The sequence below is a fragment of the Somniosus microcephalus genome, chromosome 3 (genome assembly GCF_052327205.1).
Source record: "Somniosus microcephalus isolate GS21.2 chromosome 3, FLI_Smic_1.0, whole genome shotgun sequence".
Taxonomy (NCBI): domain Eukaryota; kingdom Metazoa; phylum Chordata; class Chondrichthyes; order Squaliformes; family Somniosidae; genus Somniosus; species Somniosus microcephalus.
In genome coordinates this window covers 283,610,568-283,626,919 of record NC_140989.1, presented here as the reverse complement: position 1 = coordinate 283,626,919, position 16,352 = coordinate 283,610,568, and the positions used below count along the sequence as shown (strand labels likewise).

At 40.0% G+C, this 16,352-nt stretch overlaps 2 protein-coding genes across 9 annotated transcripts in view; one reads left to right on the top strand and one right to left on the bottom strand.

Moving 5' to 3' along the window:
• The window catches only part of firrm (fignl1 interacting regulator of recombination and mitosis), a 78,179-nt gene extending 72,148 nt beyond the window's left edge, over positions 1-6,031 (top strand). For 5 of the 6 annotated variants that reach the window (XM_085982668.1, XM_085982667.1, XM_085982665.1 and 2 more), the window contains 4 exons: positions 694-798; positions 1,585-1,665; positions 2,696-2,812; positions 3,627-6,031. In XM_085982668.1, coding sequence (XP_085838794.1) covers positions 694-798; positions 1,585-1,665; positions 2,696-2,812; positions 3,627-3,815 — 492 coding nt within the window. In that variant the 3' untranslated portion in view covers positions 3,816-6,031. The remainder of the gene's footprint in view (positions 1-693; positions 799-1,584; positions 1,666-2,695; positions 2,813-3,626) is intronic. The other variant, XM_085982663.1, reaches the window with a different exon arrangement.
• Positions 6,032-6,803: 772 nt separating this feature from the next.
• Positions 6,804-16,352, bottom strand: part of scyl3 (SCY1-like, kinase-like 3) — a 30,741-nt gene continuing 21,192 nt past the window's right edge. For all 3 annotated transcript variants that reach the window (XM_085982659.1, XM_085982660.1, XM_085982661.1), the window contains 5 exons: positions 15,696-15,883; positions 13,222-13,393; positions 12,722-12,907; positions 10,771-11,501; positions 6,804-8,309 (listed from right to left, as the gene is read on the bottom strand). In XM_085982659.1, coding sequence (XP_085838785.1) covers positions 8,256-8,309; positions 10,771-11,501; positions 12,722-12,907; positions 13,222-13,393; positions 15,696-15,883 — 1,331 coding nt within the window. In that variant the 3' untranslated portion in view covers positions 6,804-8,255. The remainder of the gene's footprint in view (positions 8,310-10,770; positions 11,502-12,721; positions 12,908-13,221; positions 13,394-15,695; positions 15,884-16,352) is intronic.

Below are 16,352 nucleotides of genomic sequence, written 5' to 3'. Positions count from 1 at the left end.
CTTCCCGTGGGGAAATGCCTCCGATCCACAAATAAAATGCCTGCGTACCCGTGGTCCAGGAGGTTCGGAGATTCGCGGTCCTGGACCTCTTTGGGTACCCGCAAGTAGAGGCCCACGTATCCCAGGGGCGCATGCAGTTCACAGGCGCCGGCCCAACCAATAAAAGGGGATCCCCATTCATGCTTATGGGGATTCCGTATGTACAGAATCCCTATAAGCATGAATGGGTATACCCCAAAAAAAACATTTAAAATGGCATTTAATTAAATATTTAAAACAAATGTAATTTTAAATATTTAAGGAGCTAAAAATAACCTTACCTTATTGCACAGGTTTTTTAATGTTTTAAATGATTGGAAAAAAAATTATGTTCATTTAAACTCTTACGCTGGTAAAAGCAGGCAGTCGCTGGGCAGAAGTTGGGTAAGTTCTGGGTTTTCACGCAGGCGCTTCGCACGCAAAAACCTGGATCTTGCGCAGCCCTTACAGGCACGTACGCATCCGTAGGGGGCCGTAAAATACAGCCCAGTATGTTTTCATCACGGGGAGGGATGTCATTACTGGGGCACGGAAACATCAGGTACTCCTAAGGCAAATGGGTTGGATTTGAGGTGAAAGGCCAATGCCTAACCGAATTAACCAGTTTCCCCCCAAGAAACATTCTTTTAATTGTTATGTTCAATTCCATTGCAGGGTACAGTCCTTCCGAAGCTACCGTGCCTCTTTGCATCCCTTCTGGCTGACAAGTCCTGGCTAATTGTTCAACACGCACTACAGGGATTTACACTGTTTGCAGAGGTGACAATTGAGACTTGTATAGTTATGGTGTTCAGTGTAGCTATGTAGTTTGACTGGTATTACAGGTAATTTACTAAGTTTTTTGGGATACAATACATTTCTAGGACTGCCCACTGGTATGCCTGAGAATAGTATATATGTTTGCAGATGTAGAACAGCCTTCTACCTGATATTTTCAAAATCTATTTTTCCCCCATCTCACCGTATTGAGTTATTTTTCAGCTGAGAAGGTGGGAAAGCACCTTATTGGATCTGGTCTGTAGTGAATTGGGAGCTTTGTCATTTTTCAAATCATAAAAATGCTCAGTAGTTTCATGAGATTTTGCTAGTCACTTTAATTTATTTACTACTGACTGGGTACAGCCTGGCTAATTGGAATTTAGAAATGATCTGAACCTGAACACTCTCCATCTATGGCTCTTAACTATGTAAATAAAGTTCTTCAAATTCAATTACTTCTCTGATGTCACTAATTAAATTTAAGAGGTTCTGTAAGATTTGGGCCAAACGGGTATCCATCCCCCTATTGCTCAACAAGAGAGAAGACTTGCAGTCTATCCAGGTGTTAGAAACAGTTAAAGTCTGATCACATGAAGGAGACAATCAAGTAACAATGAAAAAAGTGACTTTTTTTTTTAAATAAGCTGTCACCCTGTTCCAAATTATTTAAATATAAAATACCTTCGTTGTGTTATAAAACAGGATGCGTGGTTTATTTTGCACTATTTTGTTGTCTGTATTTAACCCTTTAGACTCTGGACAGTGAGTAACAAATCTCTATTTCAGGAGACCTGCCATGAGGAAGTGGTCCCTCAGAGCCTGGAGTCCGGGGAGACAAAGACCAAAGTTGTAAGCTTCTTGAACAAGGTACACTTATTTAAATGATCTAGAGCTGGTTGCAGTGAAAGTGGATCTCATTTCTTAACTTTTAAAGTTGCTTCATAGTAAGACTGCTTACCACTTCCCTCTGCTTGTTTCTATTAGTGGAAACACCATAAGAAAAATAATTAGCTAAACTTCTCAAGGATAAAAGGGGTAATATTTAAACCAGTTCAGTGTTTTATGTTTATTCAGTTATCCATATGAACAGCCAACAACCTAGGCAAATATTGCCTAAAAATATTTTCCTTTCTGTTTATAGTAATAATAAATAGCAGTGTAGTTCTACACAGTCTGTTTTCTAGAATCTATGCACACACAACTGGCTACGCTACATGCAAACTTGGTTTCAGTTTAGGCCAGTGACTTCCTAATCTTTCTGTTAATCAGTTACTGTAAATATAAACCTTATTTTATAGCCAGCTGTCACAGTTTACATTGGAAATAATCCAACATGTGTATAGTCCTAACACACAAAGTATGTGAAACCTTAGAAAACAAGAAAATGAAAAGGAATGTAAAACTTCTAGTCAGATGAAAAATCTGTGAAGACAATCCTGGGTTGAAATGTCCTTCCATTTGGATAGTCTGACTCCTATTGCCGTCCTTCCACTTCTCTAACTTTAGAAAGCAATGTTTGTGGTCAGGTTTGCAGAACTGTGTGTTTTAATTGGTTGGCTAGGGGATTCTTGAGTGATAATGTCCCAGTTTTAATTCGTTCATCCAATGAGTTGTCAGAAAATAATATAGCAAAATGCCAGAACAAACCCAACAAAATTGGGGCAGTCAAACCAGAATTCCTGATCAGTTTGCTATGTATTTCTGTAATTTTAGTTTGATCATTTACGTTTGTGCCCCCAAATCCTCCTAAAATTTCAGGTTGACTTGGTATTTTCTATATTCAGTTTTCTGTAGAAACCACTAAATGCCTGCTCCCAAGTGAAGGGACTGTGTTTCTATCTTTGGTAAGGGCCCTCTTGCAGTAATAAATCTCTTGTTTTTTTTTTTTTTTTTACAGGTGATCAGTACAGTTGAGTGCAAGGAGTTGCAAGTGGAGAGGTTAAAACGAGAAAATACTATTCTAGATGCACATTTCACTAGCCTATGTGCGGTGAATGACCCTGTTGTACTGCAGGTATAGATTTAGACCCCAATTGCTAACCTTAAATGTATTTTCTCTCCAAGTTTGCCACCCCTCTGCTGAAGGTGTTGACTCCAGACTGGGGCTCACCACTTCATAACTATGGGCAGTGACTTACCCAAGTGGCCATTATTTGTGTGAGAGCTTTGGCAGACTATTTGACAATGGACAGCATCACAGCTGAGCCCAATCTTGTCCTCACTCAACAACCACCTGTGCACACTTCCAAAAGGAGTTGTAGGATGGCTGTCAGGAGCAGGTACCTTGATCCATTTCCACTCACTAACCCAGCTGCAACATGGCCAGTTGTAGTGTCCAAATTGCTGCCCCGAATGAGATCAGCACAAGCTAGATCGATGTTTTTTTATTTACAAATGGAGCTCGTTTCATTCTTGGAAATATTTATAAATCAAGTGTCAGCTCGGGTGTTAAACCTACGCCATAATGGCAGTAGATGGTACTACCTGTGACGGTCAATGTGAGTGCTGGGCAGCGGTTAAGTAGGGGGTTGGGGGGAGGAGGGGGGAAATGTGCACCTGGAAGAGGGTAGTGGGACCCTTGATGGCAGAAATCCATCAAAAGGCAGATAGCTAATCTTTGTATTAGCCAACAGCATCCACAAACTGCAGGGCATGATGTAGCAGCAGTACATAAGCCAACAAAAGAGCAACCATGGACAGTTTGAAGCACACCAGGGTTCATGGCCCTGCCTTAGAGGTGTGGAGAACTGTCACATGAGCTCAGACGATAGTCGACCGATGATGAATTTGTTGCTAGCATGAGTCCTCTACCTGTTTTCATTTTTCAGCCATCTGCTAAGCGTGCCCGACAGGAACCGTGTGAAGAGGAGCAGTATGAGTCAGCCTTGCAAACAGCAGAGAATGCTTTTAAAACATTGCAGACCCTGTTACAGCAGGGACCAGCACCAGAATGCGTAACAGTCCGATTACAAGCCCTACAGACAACAATCATTGCTTTGAACGCTGGCCCGCAATAAGGTGTATATAACAATCTGATGAAATTGCAACACGTCTCACTGAAGATGACTGCAACCCACTGCTGTGTAATGGAACTGGCCAGTAGTAATACCAGTTAACTTACCATCTTTGAAATAGACAAGAATTGTATGTAGTTAGCACAATAAATGATGTGGCTGATGCTCCAGGGTTGATTTGCATCAAATTAACCAAATAGGAATAATGTACTTGCTGCTCACCCATATTACTTAAGTTTTCAACTAGTTCCAAGATACAGATTTTAAAATATTTTCTTTTTGAAGTGGTTTTCTGTAACAGTAATTTTGGAAGAGGAAAATGGAGCAGCAAAATCCTCTGTTTTTATAGCAGTACCCACCTTGAGCTGGTCAGGTAGATAACGGGGCAGCAGATTGACCTTTTCCAGAGTGTGGTGCTCAGGTTGATCTAGCACGATGAACAAGACAGCCACATAAAGGTGACCAAACAGCTATGACACTAGTGCTAGATTCTCAATGGAGACCAGAGTTTGATCAACAGTCATGAGTGACATTTACACTCAGGATTACCCAAGTAAGCATGTTCACATCTGTGCAAGTGTTTCATTAACGTTTTGACCAGCAGAAGGGCCACACTGCTCCAGTACTCTGCAATTCCTCATAGGTATAGTACTTTCAAACATGCAACCATGAGACTATCCAAAAGAACTGAAAAACCAACTGATCGTTCTAAGAAAACAAAGTCTCATTTCATTACTTTTTCTTACTGGACAGCACTGAATCCCACCTCTGCCAATATTTCACAGCTCTGGGCTGTGAATGAAAGTCCATTGACACATGCAATAACAGGCCTTCTAAGGGTGACAAAGGAAGATGAGGTGAGCTACACATACCACTGCTTTAGCTTCTCACCTTGTGCATGCTTCCTTAGTGGGTCAACCAGCAAGGAGACAAGAGGCTGGACCATCCCTCTCCTGCAACAAAGGATTGCTTAGACCTGGGGTGAGAATATACAGAAAACAAGTTTTTAAAAAAATGAAAATAAGTATCAATGTTGTTGCTGGATGTGCTCACTGTTGTAATGAAGTACAAAACTACTGATTGTTAGAATGTTAAGTGTAACCATTTGAATGTTTTTTTTTAAATGGACCTTTATTAAGTGTATAAAGACTTAATACATTTGAACCCAGTAAATTATTTTACAAATTAGCTTTTATAATAGCAGTTTAATCACTGGGAAACCACTTTCAAAATAAATCTAGATGATAAATAATCAGTTGACTCTGAATAGCCTGAAATTAGTCTAACTCGAAAGATTGCTGGGAAAGGAGTAGTGCCTCTCTAAACACATTTAAATTACTTCTGCTTTTGAGATGACCACTAATCGTATTGAATGCCACAGTAGATCAAGTTGTTAGGCCATTTTAAAGGCCCTTTGACTGGAGAAATTCTGGTTTACAAGCTGTCAGCACTGAATATTGATGACAGTAGCCAGATTAGTATCTCAGAGGATCAATTAAACCTTATTTGGAGTTTAAAGGACAAGATCATCCTGGAAATAATTTCCTGCTGGATGCTGCTCAAACCATGAGGATTGCTTTAGATGTGCTTGCTTTGGTGTTACTGAGCTGGGTCATGTATAGATTGTGTTTTTGGCTTTTGTGAATAAGCCAGGAATAGTTTTTTTTTTAAATTACAACCCCAATGAGCACACTGGAGCAGTGCATGGCAGCTGTAGCATAAATACAGGTTCTGCACTTCCACAATGAGACCGTATTCTGCTCAATTCTCATAGATTGAAATTAATGCATTTACCCATCTAACTTTTAGAACTGATTATGCAGAATTTTAAAATGTCAGTGAAGTGCACTTTCACTGAAGCTTAAATATCTTGATTTAAGAGTTAGAATTTTGAGAGGGGTGAAGGAAGAGATTAAAAACAAGAGATGTTTTAAAACTCTCCCAGTCCGGTTATCAATGAACCAAAGCAGGGAATCCCAGCGTATTCACTTCAATATGTACACGGAGTTTCAGTTCCAAGTCCTCCGTATTTGATGGTGGTTTGGATTAATACAGCAGTTATCAAATTGACTAGAAATTAATCATTTTGTACCTTTCACTTACAAGCTGATATTTGCATAAATAATTAATTGTCCATGTAGAATTGGGTATTACAAATGGAGTTTTGCTGTTTAAACAAGTAGGAAAAAATTAAATGGTATGCTGAGTTTTTAAATGTTTGAATGAGCCAATAGTCCTTTATTGGGAATTTTTAAAATCAAAATCAAGGTGTGTTCAGTAGTTCTCCATAGAACACGAAATTGTAAAAGCAAAGCTCCTTCAAGTCTGGTTTGCTGAAACATTAAGTGAAATGAAACTGAATTTTGTCCTCAGAATAACATGAGTACAAAGGTAAGGATTCATTCTAACTTCAAGCACCAGATTAGAGGAGGCAAAGCTTTACTCTAACGTGCTTCAACTCCCACTGTCAAAGGTAATATTTCTGTATCAGTGTAACATTTGTTTCTCATACCAAATATCCTGTGGCCTAGAAGTGAGATTATCAATCAGTTGAATTTCAAGCTGTTTTGCAATGCGGACACATTCCCAGTAAGAACTGGTTTAAGTCTATCCAAATTCATTTGATATCCAGCCAGTAGGGAGAGAGTTTCATCCTAATTTGGTCTAGAGCTGAACCTCAGTCCCAGAAGTGGAAGACCAATGTTTTAACTCACTGTTACACTATAATTTGTTGTGGTGCCATTCCAATAAGACTTCAGTGCCCAGATGTTATTAGTTCCAAATATTAGATTCCAGTGTCGAGCAGCTAGAACACTAAACTGTGGGTTTGGTCAAGCACCTGCGAAAGCAGACTTCTAGGCGCTTGCAGAACCTCAGTTGCCAACTGTTTGCAGATGTTTCCATTGGAAAACAATATCTCCCTCCCCTCTACTCAAATTCATAATTTAATTTGTCCATTCACAATCCACGTTCAGAAAATATAGCCAAATACTCATTTAGAACTATTTATTTGGTCAGTGTAGTTCCCAATCAACAAACAATTAAATAGTTGCAATTATAAAACAAAGTATAATCACTAAAATCTTCATCAATACTTCAGCACTCAGTTATGAAAAATGTATCAAGCCCCCAAATTAAGCCCCTTAATTTAAAGATTTTTATTTGGCGTTTAAGTTGAAGTATCAACATGAGCCGAAAGCAAACATTTTAAAATCTTTACTGATCTGGCGATTTCCTGATGCCTGTTAAGTCTATGCTGTTCTTACGAGGTAAGTTTTGTGACTAGATATACATGACATTAAAATAAATCTTAGACATAATGTTACTCATGTTTGCTGGGTGAGAAATTTTGGCCTTGCTACGAGGATCTAAAAGTAACATCTCTCTGCCAGCTTTGAGTATCCCTACTGTACCATGACATAGTTGATACTTACATATGGTGCAACGCACACCAATTGCTATTTTACAGGAAAAAGAGCAACTATATTTTAAACCTATCTGACGATCTTCAATAAGGGGTTTCTGCAATCCTTAAATTTACTAACTTAAACAGTATGGAATTTGTAATTAGGGCTTTGCTCCAAGTTAATAAATATATTAATGTCATGGCTGTTTGAGAAATATTTGACATTTAATGTTGCACTTACTCTACAAGTTTGGTGTCTGTGCATAGTGGCTTCAACTTCACATCAACGATAAAGCTCTATAGTTTAAGTCAGGTATTTTGGCCTAACATGACTCATGAGCGAGAATAACTCCTCCAGGGAGTCTCGCTCTGCTTTACTTTGTCAGGTGGCATTGGGCTCTGGCTTCAGGCTGTACTTATGTTGAAGTGCAAAGCAAAATGGCTTTGCTACAGTTATAGTGTAAATGTACACAAAGATAAATAGTAATTATCACTACTTTGCACCAGAATCAGGACTGCCCAAACTTTTCACTGAAGAAACTTGCAATCAATTTATCCTATAGATTCAAACGCAGGCCACAGAGGAGAAACCACCAATACACTTTAGCCCCATATAACATTTAAATAAAGATCTTTACAAAAGAGTCAATATCTAAATAAAGCATTTCTGGTACTTGTTACTGTAAACATCACTAAGATAACTTATCACAGTAAACACTAACAAGCAAACAGTTGATGTTGCTGTGTAGTTCCTAGTATATCCCCCTATGGGTACTCTTTAAAAGCTGTTCCTTCAGATGTTTGCAGATACATTCAAATATGACTATCTTACTATTCTTTATTCCAGCCAGCTATGCTCAATGTCCTTACTGTCCAGAACAAAAGCCAGGTTGGTTGGCAATGGTCTTGAAAAGGTGTTGTCAAAGAATAGAGAAGGGGGGGGAAGGGAGTTTGACATTTGTACTTGGAACCTGTATCTAAATCATAAGATGTTGATCTTCATTTATGAAATTGTTTTAGGAACACATTCTTTTATTCTACCAACTATTGTCCTCCCAGTTCAGATCATCTTCCCAGCCTTCAGTTTCCATCTGTAAAAGACAAAATATGTTTCAGATAACCACTTACTATAACCTCTCACATTGCCCTAGGAGAACCTGGTTTATAGCAAAGCGGTTACAGGACGTCAGAATTCAAGTGCAGAGCAGTGGATATTATAACATGGTGTTACTATATACATTATTTATGCATTTTTATATATACATTTGGTGTAAAGCTCCACTGAACTATGAAAGAAACTCTCATTCCTTTCTTGGTATCCGTACACCACAGGATAAGTTTTGCCAGCTTACTGGGGATTTTTTAGCCACTTCTGGTGCTCCTGCCCTTTCTGCCAGCTTGTATGCAGCTCTGCATATTCATTGCCCAAGAGAAAGCCTTTTCTGCTGGTGGTGCATGATATAGCTACCCATCATAGGTCTGTGCTTCTCCCTTGCTACTGCCCCACGCACGCCCTGCCGTGGATTTGGGTTAGGTGAGCAGTTTAAAAAAAAAAAAAAAAAAAAAATTAAATTGTAAAGCCGTCCTCAACCTTCCGGTTTTAATGGAGGCAGACTGGGGGGGGGGGGGGAGGAGAGAGGGGGGGGAAAGCAGGCAACCTCTTCACTCGGGCCAGGTCAGTTGGCAACGGCTTTGAACGAGGCTGCATGCCTTCATTTTAACAAGCTTTTTATTTAAAAAAAATGTCTGTTGGGTTTCTCGGGCTTCAGGAAACCAGGTACGTAAAAGGAGGAGAAAAGGGATGAATCCATAAGGTAAGTGCCTTTATAGCACTGCTTGTACGCCAAGAGGAGCAGGAGTGTTTTCCCCGGCCCAACAAGTTAACCTGCTTCAAGCTCCATGATCACCAAATCCCCCGCTCAGCATTTTGCCACCACCCCCTCATGCTCTTTGCCTGCCTCCCGACCTGCTCAGATGTGCCCTTGTGCTGCAGGCTCTCTCATCCAACAGACAGCCAGCCTACAGAAAAAATTTAAGAGACATGCAGGACTTCCAGGAAACCCGTACCTCCAGGTTTCCTATCCATAACCCGTCCCCGCTGCTCCAAACACACGGTCCCGTAAATATCAGGGCCCATGTTTCCCGTCTCTTGACCAGTCCTGACGTTGCTGATTCTCTTCATCCAGGGTACCAGGAAGATGAGGCTGCAACTGGTTCCCTCTCTTTGGCTGCCTATAACCGGTGAAGTGTTCATTATGATGCTTCCTGCCCCACCACCTGCGTTCACGTTTCACTTTATTCCGAGCCGTTTTTTTTTTGGATTACAGAAATGAGGTGAATTCAGCACAACAACCCCATAGGAAGATCATTGTGGCCATCTCCCCCCACTAACTGTCCACATAGGACATTAGCTTTTGTCATGGGTAAGTTGCTGGGACATAAAATACAAGTCTACATTGATTGAAGCAGCAGAAATTCTACACATGGAGATTTTGGGAATTTGAAAAGTGATTCTTGGTCTTGAATATACAAAAAAGATATAGATCCCCTCTAGAAATACAGAGCTAAGAAACATAGAACATTCAGTAGGGCTAAATTCCCTAATTTTACACCAGATTTTAAAAAAAATTAATTGTGCCAATATTAAACAGGCTAATCAGCATTAATAGCTATTGGGTGGCTAAGGGTTTACATTGAAACCACTCATGAAATTTGTTTAAAACCCTTAAAATAAATCTGAATAGATCCATGTAGATATGATAACAGGGTCACTGATTCAGATGAAAAAGCAATGTAGATGTCATCTGTCTGGTGGCATCTCACTGTACACCCAATAAAAAGGTATAGAAAATTCTGCACAATTTTCTATATATATGCTACATTAACTGGAATTTGACAAAGAATGTGTATCCTATTGCTATTAATCTGCATATATCTCAAGCTACAGCTACCAACAGATCTTCATATTCTTCAGTGAGCCAAGTGCTTAAAAACCAACCCTTTGAAATCACCAGGTCCACAAAATTCAAACATGGTAAAACAGCAAAGAAGTGAAAATAGGGCCTGACAAAGGTTTAGTGGCATGTATTCCATGAGCTGCAGTTTTAACACCCCTGCTCTAAATTCATGCAGACCTCATAAACACCCCTATTCCATGAATAAAATATTTAAATGTTAAGTGGAATTCACTTAATGTTTATTTGCAAACTTCAGAAAATTATAAAACCATTTTAATCCAGATTTGCATCCTTGGTATCTAACTATTGAATAACAGATTAAAAGCTTAGGCCAACAGATGGGGCAGGGCAGTTTAAGGTACTCATGAGAAATACTGGAAACATTTTCCTAGTTTTTGTTTAAATACTAGTGGGTAAGCACTACTAAAATATTGATCACTAGAGATAAATTGTGTTGTGTTATGCGTGAATAAAATGTGTATTACACTGGATACAAGAGCAAGCCTTCATTTAGTCGACCAAAGAATTCAGGATAGTGTATCCTTACGCACCACAGTAAAAAGTACTACGAATTGCTAGCATGTTGACAACTCACCTCAACAATGTCTGCTGCAGCAAACTTTGATGCAAGTGCTAAAGTTTGTGTATAATCTCCTGCTGTCAGCATCTCTGTATGCTTTGATGCTGCTTCTGTTCTTTGTGTTGGCACTAACAAGCCCGTGGAAGACAGTTTAATGTCTGGCGTCATATCAGCAAAGAGATCCAGTTCAGGGTCTCTTACTGGCCTTTTCTTGACATTTATGGTGAACTCCTCCCCTAGGCCCTTGTTGAAGGATGATTTTTTCACTATAGTTTTCTGCCTGGAGGACATTTGTGCAATTGAATCTGCGGACATGTTCTGCTGGTTCCAGTTATCATTCCTCCAACTCTCGCATGACGTTACTGAATGGGTTTTCAGTGCTAAAGAAAGTTTCATGCCTTTGGACTGGGCTTTACTCCCAGTAATGGATAAGTCAGAAGTCTGCGATTTAATTGGCTGTTCTGGTTTTATTGCATTAGGATGATTATCTGCAGCAGGTTCGAAGTCAACCCATGGTTCATCGTCTACAGTAATATTCTCAGATTGATTTCCTGCAATGAGGCAATCTTTTTCAGGCTCAAGCTGAATTCCTACATTTCTTTCATTCTCCTCTGACTTGCTCCAGTCTGGCCAATCCTCAGCAGATTCGTGGGTCAGCGCTGAGTTCTGTGTGCTGTCAGCACCTGAAATGCCATTCCCACGAATACCATTCATTGACATTATGGGTCTTCGTTCTTCATACTGGGCTATGTTCGTAAAGAAAAAAGCTCAAGTTACTAAATACAACAAAAGTATTTTAGGTTTTACTTTACAGTTCCATATCAGTCACACAACAGAATCATATTAAGCCATCAGAAATACTGTTAAACATATTGAGTAACAGGTAGGCAAAGGGTGAGGTTAAGTATATACATAACTACCAGAAAAAGCATGTACACATACCTACAATTCAACCACTGACCATCCATCATTTTCTCTTACTACCCCAATGTTACGGACTTGGGAAAATGGGAATAAGTTTTCTCTCAAACTAACCATACAACCTGGCCACTTTGTGAATTACAGTAAACTCTTTCGTATCCGGCACCTACGGGACCGGGATGGTGCCGGTTGATTAAAAATTCTGGATAACAGAGAGGTATACCTACCGAGACAATTTATATATCGGCCGACCTCAGACCAGAAGGCGGCAATTCTGTGGGGGTGTTCCGAACTCAGATGGGGAGGTGGGACATGGAGTGGCAATGGCCCAAGCTGGTTTTGTAAAAGCTGAAGGAGCACACCTGCTTATTCTGGCCCCACAAATATACAGTAAAACGTACCTTTGGGTTCCTCTTTGGCTGGACGACCAGCTGATACTGTGCGGGGAAGATTGCAGCGCCTACAGCGACGGCGGGAACAAGTGGCAAGTCATTCCCCACCATTTTTGGGACACTACTGCCCCGTTCCTTCTGGGGCAGAAGCCTCAAAACCTATTCCTGAATTTTGCTGGTTTTTAAAGAATTCCGGATGATTAAGTGCCATTTAAACAAGAGTTTACTGTACTAAAAGACAAATATATACTTTTATATTATACTATATATACACACACACACCTTTTCTATTTTATAAAACCTGGATTTCTAAGAGTTCAGATAGTGGGTATCCTATATGCCATCTGTCTAGAAAGATCACCTTTAGAAGGTGCACCAATGAAAATCTTAAAAACGGTGTATTTCAGTGTCTGTATCTTAACCCTAAAACCCTTTATGCAGCTGTTAGAACATATTAAAGGCTGATTTTCATTTTCTAGTGACGTGTGCCGATTGCCAGATTCAAAATGTAAAATAAATATTTAAGACACACACAGAATAAAGATACCCTCAATTGGGTTATGCTCACATGCACTCCATAGGTGGCAGACAAGCAAAACCTAATTTCAGTGGAATGCATAATAGTCTGTTTCTGTTGCCTTTCAAAAGGTTACCTGTTTTTGCCAGTATCTGAAACCTTGTAGGCTGCTGGTTTTGAGTGAGATTTGTTCGCACTTTCTCCCTCTCATTTGTGGGCTTCTTTTCAGGCTCAGAGTTCTTGGAAAACAGTTTGAATGAATTGTTGTTTAAAGCCAGAGAACTGCGAAGCACATGACTGTTGCTGACATGTGCAGGGGAACCTTAAAAAAGGCAAGATTAAAAATCAAAGTTGAGCCTTAGCAATTGTTTTGACTTTTCAACATCATCCGAATAATGGCATAAATAGACTTCAATTAACAATATCATTTTAATCCCTCTAAATATATCCCAATATAGAACACTGTAAATCTACATTCACTGCACTCTTAACACAAATACAGTTTTAAGCAGACATTTTTTGTTGAGATCTTGTAATTGATCTATTTACTTGTCCCTTACAAGTGAAAACTTCAAAAAGCTGTCATCCAGGGCTCAATGATCATGGAATTTAAGAAAATGTAATTTTATGTCCTACCTTCAGGGGTGATCTCAGTTGATTTAGTGAAGTTGGGCGTTGCACGTTTGAAGATCTTTGCTCTTTCACCTCCAACTACTACCTTGGCTCCAAGAAGTGGCACCAGCACTGCTAGGCTGCAGAGTGTTCCTGATACCAGGGTGTTACTGGTATCTCTTAGTCCCAGTAACACCTAAAATAGAAAATGTGGATTCGTACTTTTTCCACAGTAAACAAAAGTAACTTTATTGATTGAGGGAAGATACACATATTGAAATAAAGCACCTCACAATATACTACAAGGAGCTGGTAGTATTTCACTGGCTCCAGATGAGTTACTAAGGCTGTCCAAAGTTGAGGTCTCCATTGCCAGCTGTCATTGCTGTGTTAGCCATGGCTCAGTGGGTGGCATTCTTACCTCCGAGTTAGGAGGTCTTGGGTTCAAGTCCTACTCCCGAGACTGGAGCACAAAATCTAGACTGACACTCCAGTGCAGTACTGAGATGCTGCTGCACTATTGGAGGGGGTCATCTTTTGGATGAGACATTAAACTGCCCTCTCAGGTGGACATAAAAGATCCCATGGCACGATTTCGAAGAGCAGGGGAGTTCTCCGGTGTGCTGGCCAATATTTATCCCTCAGCCAACATCACACACAGTTTGGGCTACATTTTGCGGTGAGCAGCGAACAAATGGTGACAGTCGTTCGTTAGACTTGCACTTGCCCGTAGACTATCCATGGGGTTCTGCACAAGTTGCTGTCAGTGGGACATTGCAACAACACAGCACCCTCTACAGGGCATCTGGGACCTGTGTGAACAGGACAAGTGACTGTGTATCTCCTTAACCAGAGTGAAGAATCGTTAATGAGCAGCACAGTGTCTGAACCAGTAAGTGTAAGTTAGAATATTGAATTCAATGTCAAATCAGGTAGAGAAAGCAATATAAAGAGAGGGGAAAAAAATGGGATTAAGGGAGAGAGATAAAAGGGACAGAAAGAAAAAGTTAAAATCTTTAAGGAAGGAATGTGACTCCACACTTGTAAAAGTTCATTTTCAGTGCCAGAGAGGTTGTTTGGCAGTAATTAAGACTCATCACGGCATTAAAAGGGTACTTAAGACTGGAAGGACTTCACTTAACTTTGTGGTGAGCTTAGTCCGTATCTACAATGTCAGTACAGGAACTTCACGCCGTTCAATACATTTGAATGGGGAGCAAGACAGCGAAAGGCTGTTTTCACACAGTTTAGGGAGGAGTGGCAAATCTCAGACAGCAGCCTCCTGATTTTTGTGATAAACCGCTCGTGCACTCGCCAGAAGTTGCTGTCCGATCTGCACATAAATAATGGTGACGCAGTTAGCCTCCCCGTTATTTTCACAGCAAATTCTGGCCCATTATCTGCTCATTATCACACTGCTGTTTGTGGAACCTTGCCGTGCGCAAATTGGTGCCACATTTCCTACATTACTCCATTGACTGCACTTTCAAAAGTAGTTCACTGGCTGTGAAGTGCTTTGGCACATCCTGAGGTCATGAAAAGTGCTATATAAATGCAAGTCTTTTTTCTTTCATTGTAATCAATGTAACTGCAGTGGGATGTAAGGCACTCTGTTCTGTCAGTGACATCACTTGAGCAGCTTGGAAGAAATGAAACCAGACATGGTAGGTTTCCATTAAGGTAAAAACTTTAAAAAATGGACAACATGGGAGTAATGTGAACAAAAAGTACTCCTAAACTTTCTTCCCACTTTAAGATGGAAATGTTATGTTCTAAATCTAATCTGAGCAAGAGTTTTAAACCATGATCACAAAATAACTAAAAGGACTTAAGAGCTTTCAGTTACCTCGGGCTCTCAAGGGAAAGGTGCAAGAATGTAAAACAGTCTCAAAAACTCTGTTCACAGAAGTGTACAAGCATATTTAGCAGCACTCATTAGCATGAGCATTCCCCACTCAATTTATAGGTGAATAAACTGAGCAGTTCCCAGGTCTAAGAATGCATTTAAAGTTTTTTTTTTTTTTTTTTTTTTTAAACTGTATCAAGTGAGAATTCCATGAATTGTTAAATATTTCGTATAGTAACATATTTATGCAAATCAAATGGGTTAATGTCTGTTTGGGGCATCAGCATTGGCTCAGTGGCAGCAGTCTCACCTGAGTACATAGGTTCACTCCAGAGACATGAGCACATTAGGCTAGCAGTTCAGTGCAGTACTGAGGGAGGAAGACTTCTTTCAGATGAGGCATTAAACCCTGTCTGATCATTCATGAGGACTTGAAAGGGGCTTTATGAATGCAAGTTCTTGTGTTAAATAATCAGCATGAACACATTAACAGATTCACTAAAAATTATGCAGAGGGAATTAAATCCATAAACATGAAAAATGCGCAACTGACAATCCAAAAAGTTACTAGCACAAAACACCTCAACCAATTGAGTTGTATCTCACTTTACTTGCACTGTAAAGCAATTAAACTACCACATCTTTTACCCACCTGTGGAAGAATAATTTCCTGTAGGTCTTCCAGTGGAAAAAGGTCCGCATAAGTGTCCAGGTGAGACAACAGTACCATTCGCACATGCTCCTCTCGCACGCTATAGAGTTTCAACAGAATGGGGATCACATGTTCTCGAAAGACATTGGGCGACAGGAGGCAACTGAATTCATCATCACCAGGTGTGTCTAGAGTAATACAATTCAAACAGCTTAATTGTTGCACATCTGCATCTTTGCAGCTGTCAACATTTTACACATTTCATGTTTTTTTCCTCCCCAACAGTACATTTATTTTTGATGAGCGTCTCTGTTCATCGAGTTATAGAGTGCCAAGTGTTGAGAAAAAGAACTCGTTTCACTTTGGGCATCCAGTGTCAGCACCAAGCATTGCAAGGTCCAATTTATAACAACCAAATTCAAAATAAAGCCCTCTCTCCAAAATTATACCTGAACTCTAACCTCAGATACCAGCCATAGGGCAAGTAAATTTATTGCTCAGAAACACCCACTTACATGGCTTCTGAGGCTTTCTATACAAAATCGCAGTACTTGTACAGTAAATCGTACTGCATGCAATAAGTGTAGAAATTGACGTGATATCGCCCACATCAACTCAAATCTTGTGCTGCTTATGGCTTCTCAAATTGCCAATTTG